This window comes from Brienomyrus brachyistius, chromosome 1 (assembly GCF_023856365.1).
Source record: "Brienomyrus brachyistius isolate T26 chromosome 1, BBRACH_0.4, whole genome shotgun sequence".
Lineage (NCBI taxonomy): Eukaryota > Metazoa > Chordata > Actinopteri > Osteoglossiformes > Mormyridae > Brienomyrus > Brienomyrus brachyistius.
In genome coordinates, this window is record NC_064533.1 from 47276012 (window position 1) to 47296522 (window position 20511).

Genomic DNA, 20511 nt, shown 5'->3' on the forward strand with positions numbered 1-20511 from the left:
TGTATATGTAATAGAGTTGGAGAAAGTTGGATATTGGGGGTGTGCACAAATTAATAATTTAAAGCCAAAAGTTTATTCATAGTTGGTGAGGGGTGAATGAAGCCAAATTTAATACTGGGGAGTACACGTCCCCCCCACCAACGAATCAGTTGTCTTGGTGCAGCCCTTCTAGCTGCTTGGACCTAAATCCTCTACAACCAATCTCCCTAAACCAATAATATTTTTATTTATTTTATTTTGCCCTCAGAACATTTCTGTGTAAGTAAAACTCCCATGAGCCCCCACAAAGTGTTGGGCCCCCTAACTCAGTCAGGATATCCATGCCCCTCCAACACCCCTGGTGATGACTGGGGTGAAGCTGCTGTTACTACAGCAAACTGGGGGATGTCTCTAGGACCATCACTTTACCCAGTAACCACAATGAAGTGCATCGGTGTTGCATACAGAAAGACTGGAATCCATTCAGAATCTTTTATTTGGTTCTCCCCCTCATGTTTCTCTAACAAACGAGTCCCACCTCTCTGTGAAGTGAGCACACAGGGACTGATGTAGGAGCCGCATCTTTGAATTGCCTAATGACTAATTAGGCCTGAGAGCCGTGGATGAAAGTGTAGAGAAAATTGCACCGAGATGAATGGGCTGGATCATTGGGTTCTGAAAACAGGGTGTCCTTCTCTGCAGTACAGCCACTTGAGCGTGCGACTCGGAGCTTTGCTGCATCTCATGCTTTTAGGAAGGGGTGAGGAGTCAAGGCTCTGTCTTCTTTCGGATTTATTGGCTAAATGATTTCGAAAAACCAGACATGATGGGCATCTCAGCTGCTCTCACTTCCTGTTTGCTGATCGTCTCGGGCAGCGGGAAGCTTTCCGGTGTCTGTCCCCTCTGAATGGTCCAGTGCCTCCGCTGCGATTTGGGCGGCGGCCTGTGGAGAAGGTGATGAGGACCTGGGCCCGATGTAGGTATGTGCCTCTCCGTGGATGAGATGGTGAGCGGCCTGAAGATACCTCCGCTGGTTCTCCCTCACTGTGGGACACATGTTTTGTTATTCACTCCCCTGCCCCACTATTCCTCCCCCCCTCCATTATGGCTGATGTTATACCCACGCTGCAGCACCCGGCCGCCAGCACATGTGTGTCCTGCCTGGCTACACTCGCTCTTCCTGTCTGACGGGATTCAGCTCACAGGGCTTAGCAGGCAAAAAAACATGCCTTATTCAACATTGAAACACACTGTTCAGTTTCTCCAGATCTTTCTTCTCATCTGAAGGGTGTTTCACAAAGCAGGATTTCTGGCTTATCGTGGAACACCCCCTGGTCTGATCAGTGGTGGAGGTGGGAAGATAATGCATTTTACAATATTACAATAGTGTATTTTTCCAAAGAAGAGAGAAGAATGCATTATTAAATGACAATAAAATTATAGCAATGACTTCTGGATCTAAAAATAGAGGAAGTACTACCTCCAGTACCTCTAAGGACCTCTGGGTCTGATATATGAGAAGTAAACAGCCGGCCTTCAATGAGGCATCAGTGTGTGAAATACCTGATTTTTTTCCCCCTGAGTAATAACAACGTGGCCTTTAAGCTCCATGATAAATGGTTCCCAGTAGGCGATGAAGCCTGTGGTTAAGGGTGCTGCCCTGGAGCCCACCTCTCTGCCTCATGGTGATCTTCTGCACTTCAGGGATCAGGAAACTGTACACCAACTCAGCCACCATCTCCTGAGACTGCAGGCTGGTGCGTCTATGGAGGTGCAACATGAAAGCTTCCAATCAGCGACAGCGGTAAGGATGAGAAGGAGTGTCAGATTCCCGCCTCAGTCAGGATCTCTAGATGGGCCTCCTCGGATGTCCCTGTGATGAAGTCACAACCCCATAACCGAGACACATACACCTCCTCCATGGAGTAGGCGATGTCGTTGACTTCCTCGGCCATCTTGCGTATCTCTTCTCTGGCCTGCTCATCGGCGGTCTTTTCTATGCTTCCCAAGATAACGTCCTCCAGGTAAAGATCCACGGTCTCCTGGTGCACCTGAACCACCTGAAAGACGATGCTTACTAGATGCTGTGCTGGGGCAGAGCTTCAGCCTCCAGCTGAGTTGCTCTGGCAGTGCATGTGCATAAGACCTCACAAACCTGTCTGAAGATCTCGTCCTCCTCGCGGCGACGCCTCTCCTCCTCCTGCCTCCTCCCGCTCTCCTCTGCCTCACGGCGCCGGCGGTTTCGCTCGGCCAGCAGTGCCAGGGCATGGATCCGCCGTTCCTCCTGCACGCGCACCAGCTCCTTGGACAGGAAGTCCAGCATGTCTGCCAGCACCCCGGCTGCCATGCCTGCCTGGAGGCCCTCAGCCATCCACACCTGCAGAGAATAACATAGAGATAATTTGTTCATCCCTGAGGGGAATTTAAATAGTTCTCACATATTTGACCTTGGTCTCCATGGGAGATGAACACACACATAAATATACAGGCACATTTGGGGTCAGACAGCATGGTCAGCTAGCACCCAGAGGTCTTGCTCAAGGGCCCAACAGTGGTATGCTTACACTTGGGATTTGAACCCAAAACCTTCTGGATATGGGCACAGATCCATAACCAGCTGAACTACATCTCACCATTATTTTAAATGCTTCTAAAGCCACTTTGCAGTGCCCCTCTACTTTCTGTCTGTGCCGTGTGTGAGGAAACTACCAAACCTTATGCTGGTGCATCTCTCTCAGACTCTGCATGGTCAGGGTGGCCTCTTTGTCAGCCTGCTTCAGGTCCTGCTCCTCCCGCTGCAGGGCATGAGTGCTGCGAAGTTCCTGGATCAGCTCCAGATGCTTCATCTTGCCCTCGAACATCTGAAGGACGTGTGGACATACTCATTGGAATATGGAGCTGCGGTTTTTATGCTTTGGGGCTCATGTGTCATTTTTGAAAGCATTAGCAGGGAGAGATGTTCACGTATAGACTCACCATGTTCTGGATGCTTCTGCCCCTCAGCAGCTTCTGCAGGTTGATGATGGCCAGCTCCTTGTCTTCTTCCCCCTGAAGAGACGGATCAAGGCACCCAGGTGACACATTACGGAGAGTGTGGAGATGTGGACAGGGAGCTGACAGTGAGGACAGCTGACCTCTGGGGGCACCGCTACGCTTGGGGTGGGGGGGCGAGGAGCAGGCTTCTCCATCCTCTGGAGGAATCTCAGGGGTTTGCTCTCCTTTTGCACTTTCACTTCCTTCAGCTCCTGGGCGAAGGTCACACAATTTTATCCAAAGCCACATACCATTGAGAAAGCTGGGTCAGTCAGCCCCTGAACCAATATAAACTGCATGGCGATATCCCTCTAGTGGCTCTGGGACTTGTCATGGCTTGTGACATTACAGGCTGCAAGTCAGGACTGTAACAGGAAATGCGCATACATGTCACTGTGCATACATGAAGCAGCGCTAGCCATTTTCCCATGGCCGCTGTACCTGGTACGTCTTATCCAGCTCCATCTTGTAGCGGTCAGAGCGCTTGACATACCCCTTAGCAACCTTTGGCTTGGGGGCAGTGGTACTAGGCAGTAAGGCTGAGGCAGGAAGGCCTGCTTCCAGTTCCAGTAAGCCTGTACAGGAAGTGATGATGAAACAGGAAGTGATGTCAGTAAACCCAATAAAATGAACAAGAAGTGACCCCATCACTGTCACCATCATCAACTTTGTGAACCGCACACTACACACACATGTAATGCACATTGGTGTTGGGTGGAGCCATTTCCAATTTAACATTATCAACCCCAAGCGTTTCTTGTTATTGTTTATGAGAAAAGCTGGACCTTGGTAGGTACTGAGGAATCGGCTCTTCACCACGTTGCTCTCCGAGTGACGATCCGGGAGCAGCCCAGAGCGGGAGAGAGGTGCGTAGACCTGGGAGCCGTAGTTACAGTAGTCAGTGACGGTGTCTCGCCTCTCCAGCTTCCCTTCCACGTTCTTCCTCTTGGCTATCAGCTTCCGGATGGCTGTGAATGGGATGAGGGTGATCTGCTGAATTGATATTCTCACGGAAGGTCGGTGGGTCACTCAACAAGCAATTAGCAGGCACTGCGGTCTGTTAGATCAGTGGTTCTCAAATGTTTTTGCCTGGTGACCACCCAAAAAGCATTGATCAAGTCTCACCACCCATGTGTCTCCTGAAATGCTTCATCTCAGGAGTACTCCATGAGGTACAATTTCCATCAGAGACACAAAGCCAAGATCCGAAAATAAATTTCGTCCAAACAGGTCTGTTTTTATCATTTTCAAAATTATTGACAACAATAGTGTTTTATTTGTGACTCTCAGTTTCAGAACCACTGTGTTAGGCAACATCTTGTAGAACTTCCTCAGATACCAGCAGCCCTGTATTTCTTAGGGTCAGCGGGGGCCGGTGGCTCTTACAGAGAACATAAGACCTCCGTATTTTGCTGATGCGGGCATCCAAGCCACTCTGGAGCACAGTGTGATGGGTTTTCAGCTGCTTCTCTGTGGTCTCCTCCTTCCTTTGCTCCCTCTGCTGGAGCAGCCTCATGAGGAGGTCCAGTCGTGCGTCCTGCAACCTGGGAAAGCGGAACATACCCAAAAAAATCAGGACAGGCGGGGCAGAAAATGCAGATATGTTATCAGACACCGCCAGAGATTGGGTCAGGTCACATCTAAGTGACATTCCAACAGAACATTCCTCCAAATGATCATGCTTGTGCAGTAGATGCCTTGAAGCAACCCTCCCCAGTAACCTACTGCTACGAGTCGTTTTCTCACTTTTGTATCTCTTCCTCCCTATAAACCCACTCCTTCCTTTCCATCTCTTCCATCATTCTCCTCCTCTTGTCCAGCTGGGACAAGTCGTTGAGGGGCGGGAGAGCTTCTTCCCAGCTCCTCCTGGCTCTGGTTCTCTCTATCAGTTCCACCTCAGCCAGTCCCGCAGGAAGCCCACGGTCTGCCGGTACATGGGGGTGGGGGAAGTTTGCATGATTCACACAGTCATTTTTATTTTTATGTCTAGTAGTGGCACAGTAAAGTGCAAGAATCTGCTTTTACCTGCTCTACACTTATATCAAACAGTGCTACAGTCCCCATCACGTAAAAACCCACAAAGCCGTAAACCACCACAAAAAAGCTGCCTGACAGCATGTCTTGGAACCCAGTGGGAGGGGGGGGGGGGTTCGTACTCCATGTTAGCGTGGCCAAAGTCAGAAGTTCTGGCACTGAATCAGCCTTCACCACATAGCTGGGGCTGTAAGGGTCTGTTTGTGCCTCGCTGTCGCGGTAATCAGTCTGCACCCCCTGTGAGCGCTGGAAAGGACCTTGGGCAGGGTCCCCGCCCCTGTCAGCAGAGGAGTACGGACTGGCTCTGGAAACAGAGATACGGGGCTTTGTGATGCCGGGTTACACCAACACTAATCAGTCAGTTCATTACACCTTAATCACACTGTAGAAGTTCTGGCGCCGAGTCAGGTGATTTTTTGTTGTACCCTAAGATATGGAACACACTACCTATAGACATCAGGGAAGCTATAGCTCACGATGTACCTTAAAAAGAAATTTTAAAAGGTATCTCTTCACTCTTCACAGCCTTTAACCAGCTGCTGTATCACCTTCCTGATACAGGCCTGAATTCCTTTTGCACCACCACTTAAAACCCTGCATTTCACCTGATCTTATGACTTCGGTGTTTAACGTTATGTTTAGTTATTTTATTAGGTGGATCAACCTAGGCTTTTACTCTCCTTATTTTTTTTACATTTGATTAAATTTTATTGAATTTTATCCATGTTATTTCTATGTCTATTTTCACGTATATTATTTACTTCAAAAGCACTTCGAGTTGCATTCCTTGCATGAAAGGCGCTATATAGTATATAGTATAAACTCACTTGGGAAGTGACAGTAACACATGGGCTGGGAGCTGTGAGGAGAAGGGAATCAGGGGGCTGAAAGGGAGGAATGGGAATTCGAATCGGAGATGGTGAGAAAGGAGAAAGAAGAGGAATAAAAACGGATTTAAAGAACACATTACATCAAACGAGGGACACAGGAAACCACAACTTACACGTTACACACCTCTGCGGTATCAAGTATTTGACATATTCCATATTTGATAACAATTTTGCAACCGAAATATCAGCACATTTTTAGAAAATGTCAACCCTGCAGCAATTAATCTTAGAGCCGTTCTGCAGGTTTCTCTAGCACTGTTTAAGACAGGTAATTAGAACCACGTTTTCCCGTAATAATAAGCGATCCGATTTCAGTGTAACGTGAATCGGACGTTTCTTTGAAATGACACACGACTAAACAGCAAAACAATAATAGCCAAGACAATGTCGAATGTAAATTACTTAATAGGGATAACAAGCTGTGTATTGCTGCAGTTCAACATAATGAAGTCATACTTAAGGCAGATTTCCTACCGCTTAAAGAATTTGCACCGATCCGCCCCCGAAACGTCGCAGTTATCCCGGGGGTGACTTCGGAGGCGCGGATACACTGGGCTGAAACTATATTAATCGCAAACATTGTGTATAATAACAAAAAACTAATCGCACAGAGGTATACATATACCTTTACATAATAATGATTAAAAATAAGTAATTACATCATTAAATTAACGGCATGCTTTCCAGATAAAACAAGCAGATGCATTGAATTTAACTCATTTGGGAGACCCGAGTTAGGATGAAAAGTTTCATTTTTGGCGATGCTCATTTTCGGCATCTTTTGGGGTTTCTTTACATTATTTTAACAAGATCATAGGCTGCGTGCCCCCCGCACACACGCCCCTGTTACCGCGCCAGCTGCAGAAGAGCGTCCCGCCGTCGATCCAGATGCCCCCGCCAACGCCGGTCAATGAAAGCGGGGACGGGATCTTTTGGTTCCAGGCGCAGGCTGTAGCTGGGGTGGTGCGGCAGGCTGCTGAACATGGACTCATAATTGGGAACCCGATTCTGGGAGCCGAGAGTCAATAATTACATGAAAATCTGGAAAAGTTGACAGTATAGGATAATGACTAAGAACGATTTAATTTTACACTGTTCAGGATGGATGGACTGTACTTTTGTAGACTTGACACAAGTATTTTACTAATGGGTGTTGATTATCAGTGTGATTACCGCTGAATGAGATACCTTCAAAAGCAAGGCGGAGAAGCTGGCAAAGGCGTACTGACCAGTCGTTGCCCGGAGGTGTGCGATCTGAAGCAAGCCCGTGTGTGGTCCGACTCCCCGGAAACTGTGAACAGCGGATCTAAGGGAAAACACGCTTCTTAGGCTACATCCACTTTCACAATGGGCAGCCTGCCTCGGCAGCAGCAGCCCAGGCGTGGATATGGCAGGCTCACCCACCGTAAAGGCAATCGTGTGACCGCTGCTCCCTATAGCCTTTAACATCAGCCCTGCGAGGGCGATTTTCGACGAGGGTCGCGGCTGCGCTCATTTCCACGCTGTTCAAGCTGTTGATTTCGGATGCAGCTTGATTTAGTCGCGGCGCCAGCGGCGGAGACGCTGCGCCGTCGCCATGGAAACTGGAAACACTTGAGAGGTTGCGTGGTAACGGATGCGGAAAGGAGCATTTCGCATGCTGTCCGCCAGGAGGCGGAAGTTGATAGTGTAACGCTGACTTTGGGGTACTTCAGCGTTATCTTTATTTCAGGCCGTGGGTACAGAGACGACGCGGAGACAACATATTGTGCTAAACATGGAAGACTGACTTCCCCCTTTATTTTCCCGCGCCCAAATATATATACAAATAGTCCCGGCTCCTAACCACAAGAACACTATTGCTCCGCTCCCAAAGCGTCATATAGTTCCCTTATCTTTAGGTACTATATAAAGAATCAATACTAAAATAAACATGAAATTATAAAGTAATTAATCTTAATGAAAATGAAATATCCTCTTACAATAGTATGAAGAAGGGTTCTGTTTCGGTTTCAAGAGAGAGTTCCAAGTTCTATTGTCACTTGTCTAGAGGATGCCAAAGTTGCTGAGTAGGGGATGGGTTCAGAACTACAGGGAAACAACAGGGAAACTACAGCTATCGCTGCTTGGACTCCTAATAATTAGGTCGATCATAAGGATGGGGATAATTAAGGATGTGGAAATCTAAACCACAGTATCGTTAAGTATTGATAAGGTGTAGTAATGGAATTTTAACCACTGTGTGCACGCAGTGGGTGGAGAGATGCAGGGAATCAGTTGTTTAGTGAGCTGTTTGCTTGGGGCCCAGAATGGTGTTGGAAGAACTGGTTTTGCTGTGGCGGTAGTCAGATAAACAGCTTGTGAGCGCTGTGTGAAACGTTTATCTAGAAGTGTATCTGATGAAACATCAGGAATGCAGACTAACAGGGTGGTGAAGTCCCCTAGAATAATACAATCTACGTTGAAATTGTCGGGGGATGTCTCAATCAGTGCATGTGTGCAAAAAATAGTTCTGTTACTATAAACTTTAAAAAGGAAAAAAAACGTGTGGTTGGAACATTTTAAGTGTGAAGTTTTCACAATGAATAAATGCTGAGATTTGACTAATCGTTAAATTAATTCAGATCGTGGTTCATCATTATATGTTATAAAAAGAAAGAATGTAGCATTCGAGATTTAAATGTTTGTGTATTATGTTGTGTGCGCCGATTTAAATGTGGCTTATTTAGGTTTAGTTTTTTGAAATTCGGACATGACTGCTGTTGCACTTTCTTCAAAAAGCTCAGAGAGCCTGATATAAACTTGCATGAAACACACGCTGCCCCGATCATTTTCTTAGAAATCTGTCTGTAGATGTAGCTCTCAGTATAAATGAGGCTGGACACGACTTCATTGCGCAGTATTATGAAAAAGAATGGACCTGATTAATCCGTGATTTTTAAAAGCTTATCATATCAAAAAGCTGCTAAGAAAATTCTCCGAATGCCGAGTCCCCATAAGATAATAAAAGGAGAAGATGGCAGTGATCTTTAGGTGACCAGCGTATTGGGTAATATGATCCTGATGGGGGGTCCTGGCCGCGAAACTCCAGCGGTGTAAGGCTGCAGGAAAATGTAGAGCCACTGCTCTTAGTGCCAAGATTGCAGAACAGCTATAAGTGACTTTTATTAGGATTCAAATTCGATTAAAAAAAAATTAAAATTGTGATTATTGGTAAGTAGAAACATAGAAGCTGGTAAGTAAGCGCATTGACTAGAGGAAAGGGCTTAAACTGGCCCAAAATGCTTCAGAAATGTCACGTTTAAGTAATTTTCAGGAAAATTACTTATTTCATTCTCTTTCTGCAAACCTATATGGTTATTTCTTTCAAAATCTGTACTGAAATTATCCATTGATATCCAGTGAATTTTCAACAGTTCGACCACAAATATGAATCACTTTGACTTTTGATGTTCTCAAAGAAGCCTATGAAAAAGCTAAAATAGATCACAAAATGCAGCTTGATAAGCAAAGCTTTTCAGGACTTTTGTGTGGGAACCCCCTCTGAAAATGGAAGCGACATCAGGGGAGGGGGGGCATGGCCATAAATTGTGGGGCATGACAGCGTTTTCTGGCAGCGTGCGGCTCAGTGAGCTACGCCTGTGTTCAGAAGGTCACTGATTCAAACCCAGCCTCAGTACATCTCTGGGTCCTTGAGCAAGGCCCTTAACCCTCCAGCTCCCTGGGTGCTGCTATGGATGGCTGTCCATTGCAGGGAGGACTACAGGCAATCCCCCCATGGGGATCAATAAAGTATCAGTTATTACAATTAAATCTTACTCTGGCCAGGGGTGCAGAAGCAGATCGCATTAGTGGTATCAGGCTATTGTGCTGTTGCGTGAGTGATTTCCTACGGGCAGAAAAAGGGGCTGCCACAGGGGTAGTTCATTGGCCGTTGCTACACTGTCTTGGGGTAACTGTGTTGTGAAAGACAGAAATGCAAGCAAATGAAACTGAACACATAGAGATGCATGGCTAAATATTGGCAGGTATTTTTTTTCCCTTGTCCATTGTGGAGAGCCAATGGGCAAATAGTAATCGTGTGCACACTCCATTGTCAAACTCATTCAGGTCTAGTATTGTAAACAGCCTCACTGCTGTTACTGTGCAATGTTAGAATAAGGGAGTTACATAACCTGGACTCTGTTCCGGTAACCGTCCTCCACAGAACCCTCCTTTTCCCAGCTCTTTTGTGGCACGTGTGGAAAAAGCGTGTTGTGTAATCTGAGGGCTAACAGTCAGTCTGTTCCCCTTTTATTCACTTTAATTATTTTTGTATGTGAACCTGCAAAAACAAAACACTCAACTCTACTGGCCTTCGCCATAGAATATGCAGCATGATTTTCTGGCATCGAATTTTCTGGTTACACTGGTCACAGCAAAGATCTCGTCACAGAACATAATTTTTTATTCTGATTTCAGAAATTCACTCTGAATTTTGCTACCACCCATAGTTTTAGTGTGAGGCTGCTGTAGGCTGTATTGATAGTATATAATTCCTTATGGAGAATATATGCGTATATAAAAGTTTTCATATTTTTTTTTTCTTTTCGTGAACATTTTTAAGACTTTACAGAAGGGCATAAAGTACCGTAAGTCTGTTTTGGCAGTGTTTACGGGCTGTAACACAAAATGTTGAGACAGGGTCCTGCTCTCTCTCTGATGAGAGTGGAGTTCCAGCATGCTGGCTGACTTCTGCTGAACCTTTAAGTGGGATATGTTCACGAGGCCAAGTACAGCAGAAAATCATACACTTCTAATTTTTAGACGAGTTACACCCACTATACACATATATTCTAAATATATGTATAGCGTAAGGTTTAATTGTGTGTCACTCAAAATCCGTACATGACAGGGAAATCCTGATTGTATATTTCAAATTGGCACAAAAAAATATCGTTAGATTCATTTATTTTCATTCATTGATCAGTGTCATTTATGTAATCGGTATGTTCTAAGCAGGTTGATGTCTGTGGTATAAACAGGTTGGTTTAGTCATTTGTTCCATTGACGGACAGGTGTGTAGCAGAAATCTACACAAATAAGACGGAAAGAACGGAAAGTTAGTGTGGGCTCTCTGCTTAGTGCTGTGCTACTTCTTGAAACCAACTGCAGTAGCTACAGGAAAAGCGTCGATTGTTGTGTAGCATGTGAGAGATGCTCCTGTCAGGGGAGGAGTCACAGGTTTGCTGGTGCCCGTAGCTCAGAACAACGTTCATGTAGCCTGCAGTGGCTTCTGGGAAGGCGATGGCGTCACTTTGGCGGAAAAGCACTACGATCTCACAAACATTCCCGCACATTTGTTTGATGTACTTTTGTGCTGGTTTTGCCTGCCACGTCCTTCCCCTGTTTTCAAGGCCATTTTTGTGTCGCATTCGAAATCAGCTGAAGTAGACGTCTATCCAGCATGTTTCACAAGCACTGAACCCATTGGCCACAAGGTCACAGTTTGCAGGTGATATTGGTGCCAATTTCCTTAATCTTGGCCTAATAACATAGTTGCCACACCAGGAAAATTCCCAGTCTAATGAATCAAGCTGAGCACGCTCTGCTTACACAACCTGGATTTTCCCAGCAGCAAAATGCTTAAAAAACAAACACTGCCTTGAACATTACTTCTTCTGGAATCCTCCTTCCTGTTCTTCTGCTATCACCTCCAGGTCAACTAACAGTTCTGGAGGCAATAAACTTGTCTAATGGCAATAAACTCATGGAAAGGATGAATTCGAAGAAGATCTCCATGACCTGAATGCGGGGAGCTCCAGTGTGAACCTCCTTACAGATACTTGGTTAATATTCACAATGCAGTATAATCACTTGAGAGCTGCAGGTGATACACCTTGAATCAGTTTGATTTGTTTCATACAACATTAGGCTGTTTTTTGGCAGAAAATCTGAATATTATTTAAATAGGTGGGATGCAACGGTAGATTGACATTAAACCCCAATGCACACAGGAATACTGACTTCAGGGAGGAGATGGGGGGCATGGGGGGGGGGGGGTCGGGGTGCTAACCAGTGCTTGGCTGGTATTACGGTAATACCGTATTTATATATTGCCAACTGGGGTGAGCGGGTAAAATTTTCTGAGAGTTGTAGTAAAATTTAGGGCGAGGTTGCAGCAGTAAAAACGTCTTGCCAGCTAATTTCACCACTGTTGATTAGCAGAATGACAGATTTCCAGGACATTGCGCAACGTTTGTGGGTATCAGGGAGATGCTGACAATTTGCAGGAGGCCCCTAGAGATTACATGTCTGCTATTGTAAACCTGACAGAGGTGAGCAGAGAGCTACTTTACCTGCCTGTCTCTACCAAAGATCTAGTTCACACTGTATGTGTGTATAGTCAAGGGAAGCTTGACACCAAGTGGACCATTGGTGACCTTACAAAGACGGCAGTCATTTATTAACCATCTTCATTTTTCATCTCCAGTAGCACAGGTGAAAACAGTCCCCATCAAAAAAAGTTACTTTGGAGCCACGTTGAAACAGGTTGTGAACGGCGAAGGCTTTAAGGGCTTCTGGTTCATATTTTTACTGAAATTCAGTAAAAAATTTTCGATGAATTGCAGTTAAACCTGAAATTTCATTCATGTTTTTTACTTCCTTCTTCTTCTACAAAATAAAAATAGATTGTGTCCTATAGTAAAAAGAATGCAGTACAGTATAATTGTATTACCCTTGAACACACGTAGATGTGCTTGGCTGTTTCACGGTTTATAAGTTTGTCACAGCAGAAGGAACGAATGACTCAATGGAAGGTGTTGTGGGCGACAGACAAGGGGCATTAGAACAAAATTAAACAAATTGACGCTGGAAATAAAATGGACCACAAGTGATCAAAACAAAAAGACTAGACATTGGAAGGACAGGGGCTAACAGGCATAGCAACATCAGTGACTGGACTGGTGAATGCAAGACTGGAAAGCACACATTTACAGTATTAGACTAATGAGGGAGCTAACGAGAGGCAGCTGGAGTGATTAACACGAAGCTTTCAAACGAGAAGTAGGACAAGCGAGTAGCAGGCGTGGCTTGTTAGGGTCACACCATGGAGGAGAGCGGAGGGTCAGGTAGGCATGATGTGACATTTATCTACATGGAACTGATGGTGAGGTCATCCACATAGTCACGTTTACCTCAAATTCTTTGTGGAATGTGGAAATTTAGCTTGACACCTCTATAACACCAATGGGAATGAGAGCATGCTGGGACTGTAGTTAGTGTCTTCTTTGCGCTGGGCGGCGGGCAACACAAACAGGTTCAAATAATGAGATAAAGGAACCAGCACCTGGCGTGTGGGAAGATAACCTGAATTGGAATGGGTCTCTATCTTTCCTAGCTGAGATGGGGAGACTGAATATGGATTTAACACTTGTTTCTGTTCATATATGTCGTATTAATTTCGGCTTTTGTTTCACTATGTTCATTTACATATCATACTTATATGTAAAACACAAAGTGTATGTGTACTGTAGTTGTAGCAACAACAACAGCAATTATGGTATAATAATTAGCACTTATATAAGAGAGCATAACATTTTATCCCTTTGAAGTACTTTTTCACATTTATTGAACACAGAATACTACTATATGAACAAAGATATGTGACCAGGTGAGGCCCTTTCAGGAAAGATTAGGAGTTTTATGGACAGAACTGAAGAGTTAAAAGGTAGCAAGATAGACAACAGACAAGCTAACAAGGAACAAAGAGATGAGGTAATGCGGGGAATTGACGCAGGGACATCAGCTGCAGGTATAAAAGGTACACAAATGGATGTCAAATTTCAGTCAAATCAACGCATTTGGGTGTTTTATGAGCGACTGTACACTTGGGTGGGGGAAAAAAATCAAAAGCAAATGTGTAACATTTTGTGTTCTGGGATATGGAGCTAATTTCCTCAATCTGAGGTCCATGATTAATATATCAAATCACATAATTTAAAGTTTTTTTTCCTGACAGTTTTTCCTAGAAAACCCCCACCATCCCTTAGAATGGTTGAGTTTAAACTTCTTCTTTTCCTGGCAGATACTCAGTGAGACAAGGAAGCAACGAGCGGACAAGACACAGTATGGCTTTGAAGGCCTCATATCATGACCAACAGTTAGTCAATAAAAGATTATCTGAAATGGTGCAATTGAATGATTACTGTACATGTCAAACAGTTTTGAAAAGGATTATCTTATTTGATTGTACAAACTGCAACAAGCTTTGTTGGTTAATAGCACAGCAGAAACAGCAACGCTGATTACGCAGCGGTACTTAGCGATTTTGTCGGTCACAGTTCTCATCCCACTGTGTTTTGTGTTTACTGTCAGGACATAAGAATGAGTAAGAAGCCTGTTAAGAACAGAGGCAGACCTGGTATTTATTTGGAAAACGCCATAAAGTAAGTTACTCGGTTACCAGAAACGCAGAATTGTTCGGGTCAGGAACAGAGCTGGCAGAAAGTCCATTTATTGCCCAGAAGAAACTCAACAAATCCACTGTTATGCCGATCAAGGACGGGGAGCAAGGATCCAGACATGCGTGCAGCCCAAGCCTTTATTGGGTATCCGAGAACTGAAGTACAAGTAGGGCTAGGCAAACAGGAAGGTTGGTGATGGAGAGCAAGGGTCTGAAGCCGGGAGGTCTGTCCAACGAAGAGGCACACAACACGAGAACAAAGGGACTGGGGCACGAGAGGAGCCGGACTCGGCGGGGAAGGCGGTTCAGGTGCGGGAACGGGTCTGGGGAGAGGAAAGGAATAGGGAGCGGTAAGTACACAAGGCAGACGAGAAAGGGAGGAAGCAAAGGGAACACGGAGGACAGGCAATCGCTCAGTAAGGCACATGGGTATGGCTCAATACTTTGCGTGGTCTCTCTGGTGATTTGTGCTTAAAACTGTCCCGTCATTAGTCTCATGCGAAACACCCGGTCAGATCCGCCCACGGGTGGGGATTAGGCGGAGCCGTCGGCGGGCACCGTCGGTCAGGGTGTGACATCCACTATATTTACTTATATATTATTCTAGAAGAACATCTCCAAGTCACTATTTATGTGTTGTGTTTGTGCTTGTGATTCTCTTTGGAAAGTTAGGGTGTTTGTGAGAGAAGACAAGGGTACAGGAGAGTGACAGGGGTATCGCGGCGGACCCTGAGCTGAGGTCATTTTTCCAAAGTGTATGACCTGACGTTAGTGGTGGAATCTCGCGATCTGTGCATGATTTTAATAATTCTCACAAATTCAACATACATAACGCGGAACATTACCACCCTTAAACTGCCGTATTACTGAAAATAGATATCATTAAAAATGGAAGGATGAACATCATTTTACATATTGTAACTGCGACGTCAGTAGTTTATTAATAAAAAACAAACTGTACACAGCACAACTACAGAATCTACCTGTAACACAATGTGACATCACATGTTTAAACCTGATACACCTGCCTCACCAAGGTTAATATGACACCTATGCCCCTCGCCAGAAGCTATGGGTGCAAGGCAGGTATTAACCCACGATGGGGCGTCAGCCCATTCATAGTCAACAATTAAAACTGAATTTAATAGTTATTTCTAAAAACATTTTTATTCACTTTTTTTCATATCTTCTCATACCAGCAGGTTGCATCTGGTGATTGACTTTTTTCGGCCGTTTTTGCAAAATGTGCTCGAGCGACTTGTCAAATTAAGCGAGTGAATTCAGTGATGTCATTCTGCTTTCTATCATTGAACAATGTGTGTTTTTTTAATGGATGATGATTTTTCGAGGGTGGTGTATGACTGGAAGCACAAAGAAATGAACCAGTGTTTATCATGCTTAGCCTGAACTTATAGCTTGAGCTAAAGTAAAAACCAAACCAATAGGTGCATGAGTGCAAGCTACGCTGCAGGGTCCAACTGGAATCTAATCTCTCAGTCCCCATGCTGACTTTGCTGTTAATTTGTTTTTCTCTGCCTCTGTGTTACTTTTGGCTATGGTCAGTTCAAAGCTCTGTGCCCTCTGTCACAGTTAAAGTGTCACACAATATGACTAAGACCTTGAAACAAAGCATGTGATTTTGTATTCTTTGCGATGTCCTGAACACAGTAGTGTAGTGTTCTCCTTATCAAAATAATTTCGTAAGTATTAAAGCTATACCTCTTTTACCACTGGTGTTGTGTAACACACACTCTGCTTTCCCAATTGTACCGCCCAACAGTCCCACAACGTAGGTATTTAAGCAGGTAGTGTTGGTGAAACAACGCCACATTCAAACAAGATACAACTGTGATACAGCAGCAGCATTTAAAGGTACGTTGTATCCAAACAGGGTTTATTTCTGTCCATCGGTAAACCCTATTTTGGTGTAACTATGGCTACATTTGACAGCTTTAATCGTTATTAATGTTTTATTTTATTCCAGCTGCCTCTGACCTTCTTCAATGCATCTTTTTGATTCTGTCTATCCTATCTATGTCTCTTTTTCATCTTTTGCATGATGCCATTAAATGTTGCTTCCCAGCTCACTGATTCCTCTCTGGACGTAAAAGCTGCCTGAAGGATGAAGGCCGTAGTGCTGGTTGCCATGGTCCTGCTGGCTGTGAGCTGTGGTAAGGTCGCCTCTTACACCTGCTGCATCCCTCCGTTTGTCACAGAATGGTTCAGCTTCTTCCCGTTTCCACTCTGATCCTGCTGTGAAGCTGAATGTCTGACTGTTGCAATTCAACTTAAATTCGCCTGCATCCTGAGATGGAAACTGAGTTCAGATGAATGAGTTGAATATGTGAGGAATCTGTCATGAGCATGTAACAACCCTGGGTGAATTTGTGAGGAAGGACATGTTGACCTCCATCTCTTTCTCCAGGAGAGGCACTGCGATGTAACAGGTGTATCAACAAAGGCTGCAGGAACACAGTGGAAACCTGCTCATCTCCCAATGATGTTTGTGCCAGAGTCATGTTCCTACCCCCTATGCGTAAGTGTCCTTATTCCTACACAGAGCGACCTCTGCTGTTCTTAGGAGAGATTACGGATTTTTTTTTGCATTTCCTGTAACACAGTCATCTCAGCCTCACTCTAATGCCTGGCAGACATGCACTCTGGGCCAGAAAATGGGCCAAACCCAAAAATGCAAGCATTAAGCTTTCAAGCGTCTGAACAGCAAATAATTGAAGGTTGAAAAACGTTTCCATTGTGTTTAATGTGAGACCAAATATGCTTCATAGGGTTCAGATCTGTACTATGTTCAGCCACTTCTAGGTTTGGCCAATTGTTTTCCCTGGAGCACAAATATTAATTACGTATTTCTTCCTCTACAGCTGTCAATTACTTTAGGAGATGCATGAAGGCGTCAGACTGCCATCTGATGACTTCCGTTCCCAATGTCAGTGCCTTCTGCTGCTCGACGGATCTCTGCAACTGATCCCTGGCATCTGCCTCGCAGATGGAAATTCACGCTGTGACCCCGCCCAGAGCAAAGCCCTGCAACCCCCCCCCCCCCCCCCAGAATAATATGTTTCAACCCTTCCCAGTTTTATCTTATTCTAATAAAAAAAAAACAAGTGTTCAGATTTGTTTGTCTGTCCCGATTCTTGCATGTCCTAATATTCTCCTTTTATTCATAAGAGCGTCTGAATCTCTTTCCAGGGTTTGTTTTTCTGTCATCCATTTATTCAAACAGGATCAGAACAGTTACTGTACCCTTTACCATCACACCCTCTTCAGTCATTGTGCAAAAAGTGTCAACTGCTCAGTAAAAGGGAAATTTTAAATGAGTTTGATATATCATGGTACTATCATGTTTCCATAGACAAGCGGGTTACTCATATTTTCCTCTCGGCTATTTTGCAAAAGGTGCCAGAGTAACTTGTCAGTGGATACAGCGCGCCAAGGTTTTTTTCAGTCCAGCATGATTTTAGGAATGTTGAATTTTACGGGGAAGCATATCTGATGTAGGAAGAAGGGGATCATGACCGGGAAAATGAAGGGAAGACCCTGAACTCTGGATTTCTCATGCTTAGCTTGAAAATTAGTGGACTTTCAAGATAAACCAAAGCTAAAAATCCAGCAAGTACATGGCTGAGAACTGTCCTGCAGGCCCAAATTCCTGCCAGACAGTTTGGTATCATGTTATAACCCGGCCATAGAAGTCCATGAAATAAAAAAGAAATAGACCATGCTTTATATCAGAGTTAAATTTCTTAGTTTGTCCCGATTCTGAGGTATATGGAGTCGTTCTAATATTCTGCTTTTAATTACAATACTTTCTTAAGCTGTTTCCTGTGCTGTTGTCCACACTCTTTATAAAGGCTCTCAGACTCCTTCTGTTTTGCTTCGCAAACGACACTTTTCTCAGCATAATCACATTTTTAGCAAACTCTGTGTTAATCATGCTTACCCTGAACATTGGTGAATTTGCAGGCTGATCAAAAGTAAAAAAAAAATCCAACAAGTGTATGTTTGCAAACTGTCCTGCAGGCCTAAATGGAATTTGCTCTCTCAGTCTCGGTGCCTGATCTGCTGATGCTTATCTCTGCCTCTGAATCACTCCGGCTGAGATAAATTCAACGAATGAACACAAATATTTATTAGTAACTCAGTTACCACTGAAGTACAAATCATGAACAAATACTTAAGATGAAAGACGTGTCATGATTCATTAATGAACAAATATGACATCAGTATTTCACTTGTGTTACTCATTACTTCCAATAGCTCCTCAGTCATTCCGTCAGTAGTTGACTACTGACTAAGACTCACAGAATTAACAGATATAGTAATTAATACAAATATAGTAACTATTAGGATAAATGATGCGTCACAATTCATTAATGATGAACAAACATGACAAGTATTTTGCACGCCTACAGAAGAGCACTTCTTACAGCACTTCTTTAGGTAGTTCACAAAGGCTTAAATAATTAATAGATATAGTAACAATGTAGCGCTTGCTTGAGATACAGGATGTGTGGCAATTCATTAATGATGAAGAAACATGACATCGGTTTGTAACTAACGCTTAGTTTGTGGCTAATTAACACACAAGTAACAGCATAATACCGTATTATTTGTGTCCCCTCATGTAAACACACTCCTAGAGCCGCGTAATACAGCATAGTAACCCTCCGGGAAAGCACATCATATTTTTTCTGTGAGATGTCCTGAATACAGTGGTCTAGTGTTCTCCATGCCAAAGTGTGTGTGTGTGTGTGTGTGTGTGCCTTTAGCAGTCACCTGATCGTTTCACAAGTACTGGAGCTGTACGTTTCCCGCCACTGGCATTGCCTAACACAAACTCCGCTTTCCCAACTGTACCATCCAACAGTCCCACTATACAGGTATTTAAACAGATGAAGTGGGCAGTGTTGGTGGAATGACCTCAAACCTCAAACGAGACACAACTGGAATCCGACCGCAGCATTTGAAGGTACACCATCATCATTCATCTATTCAAACAGGATCCCAGACTGCTTCTAAAAGTCATTCTACCTTTTACTATCACACCCTCTGCTTAATAAAACCTGATGAATCTGCCTGATCATTTTTGTTGTGATGTGTCCTGGGTTCTCCAGCAAAGCACAGGTGCACTGAGCACATGGGGCAGCTTTGCCAAACGCTTTTTTGCTTCACAAATGACACTTATGTCTTCACTGAATGTCTGGGTCTCGGACTAAAGCACTGAGGGATCCTGCAGCATTCTGGTGTTTTCCACATCTTTTTCTGTTTTTTAGTACAATGGGAAAATAACATTTTTAACCTATGGGAAAAAAAAAACATCTGTCTTTCTGGATTTGCCTGTTTAGGCCCTGAGCATGTTGCCTAACCCAGTTCTCTGATCCTAACTTAATCGCTGCTTTGGCCAAAAGTATCTGCTAACTAAATGTAACATAATTGCATTTCATTTTATTAAAATGAATTTTTTTTAAATCCAAGTTCAAAGTTCACATAGCATTTTGGCACATGCTGGCTTTCGAGAAACGCTTTGTTTTTGTATACTTTTCTCTGAGATCGTATCTTTCTCAGGAAGTGACTAAAATGCGTGCACTCTAGTAAGATTTTAAATGATTTTAGGTATCATAATATTCCTTCAGCTCTTCCGTCAGCAGTTTTTACCATTCTAAAAACTTAATACGGCGCATAAATACCCCTGGCTTTCCCTGATTGACATCACGAAGATTGAAGTGACCCTTTTAATCCAATGCTTTTATCTAAATCAAACACTCTCAGAAGTATTACTCAGAAGTACAGCCTCTCCCCAGGTTACGATGGGGTCACGTTACAATTAACCTATTTAAAGTCGGAAATATCGTAAAGCGAAAATGCATTTTAATACAGCACCCTAACCTAACAAACATCATAGCCTAGCATATAGTCTACCTTAAACATGCTTAGAACACATTAGCCAAATCATTAGCAAAATCATTAACACAAAGCCTGCTTTATAAAAAATGGTTGAATATCTCATGTCATTTATTGAATAATGTCCTGAAAGTGATAAAAATTTACCCACCGTCAATCAAAGTATTGTAACATGGATCATCGTAACCCAGGGAGTGTCTGTACAGCAAAAAAAATTATAGATTACGTAAA

The 20511-nt window shown here is 43.9% G+C and overlaps 2 protein-coding genes across 6 annotated transcripts; one reads left to right on the forward strand and one right to left on the reverse strand.

The window, feature by feature from the left end:
- Positions 1-458: 458 nt before the first annotated feature.
- Positions 459-7506, reverse strand: cfap91 (cilia and flagella associated protein 91). Of its 5 annotated transcripts, none has more exons than XM_048971798.1 (17): positions 7341-7506; positions 7166-7242; positions 6787-6944; positions 6411-6497; positions 5874-5930; positions 5169-5350; positions 4759-4936; positions 4399-4556; positions 3798-3980; positions 3454-3587; positions 3114-3221; positions 2956-3027; positions 2694-2840; positions 2135-2356; positions 1891-2039; positions 1651-1742; positions 459-1023 (listed from the first exon to the last, which is right to left on the reverse strand). In XM_048971798.1, exons 1-17 carry the CDS (start codon positions 7429-7431, stop codon positions 815-817), a joined length of 2304 nt encoding a protein of 767 aa, XP_048827755.1. In that variant the 5' UTR covers positions 7432-7506; the 3' UTR covers positions 459-814. The 5 variants fall into 5 exon arrangements, 4 of the variants coding, with proteins under 4 accessions (XP_048827755.1, XP_048827746.1, XP_048827764.1 ...); XM_048971789.1 differs by having other exon boundaries at positions 3114-3224; XM_048971807.1 differs by having other exon boundaries at positions 3114-3224; positions 7125-7242; positions 7341-7383.
- Positions 7507-16088: 8582 nt separating this feature from the next.
- On the forward strand, positions 16089-17410 carry LOC125743151 (phospholipase A2 inhibitor and Ly6/PLAUR domain-containing protein-like). Its single transcript, XM_049015858.1, has 4 exons — positions 16089-16233; positions 16445-16532; positions 16787-16897; positions 17241-17410. Exons 2-4 carry the CDS (start codon positions 16484-16486, stop codon positions 17342-17344), a joined length of 264 nt encoding a protein of 87 aa, XP_048871815.1. The 5' UTR covers positions 16089-16233; positions 16445-16483; the 3' UTR covers positions 17345-17410.
- The last annotated feature ends 3101 nt before the right edge of the window (positions 17411-20511 follow it).

Bases quoted from the DNA above. Each gene is read 5' to 3' on its own strand.
- cfap91 (XM_048971789.1), bottom strand. From the start codon at position 7,431: ATGAGCGCAGCCGCGACCCTCGTCGAAAATCGCCCTCGCAGGGCTGAT. The intron at 4,937-5,168 runs GTACGAACCCCC...ATGTACCGGCAG, and splicing joins TTTGGCCACGCTAACATGGA to ACCGTGGGCTTCCTGCGGGA. The intron at 3,225-3,453 runs GTACAGCGGCCA...ACCTTCGCCCAG, and splicing joins AGCTGGATAAGACGTACCAG to GAGCTGAAGGAAGTGAAAGT.
- LOC125743151 (XM_049015858.1), top strand. From the start codon at position 16,484: ATGAAGGCCGTAGTGCTGGTTGCCATGGTCCTGCTGGCTGTGAGCTGT. The intron at 16,533-16,786 runs GTAAGGTCGCCT...CTCTTTCTCCAG, and splicing joins CCTGCTGGCTGTGAGCTGTG to GAGAGGCACTGCGATGTAAC. The intron at 16,898-17,240 runs GTAAGTGTCCTT...CTTCCTCTACAG, and splicing joins CATGTTCCTACCCCCTATGC to CTGTCAATTACTTTAGGAGA.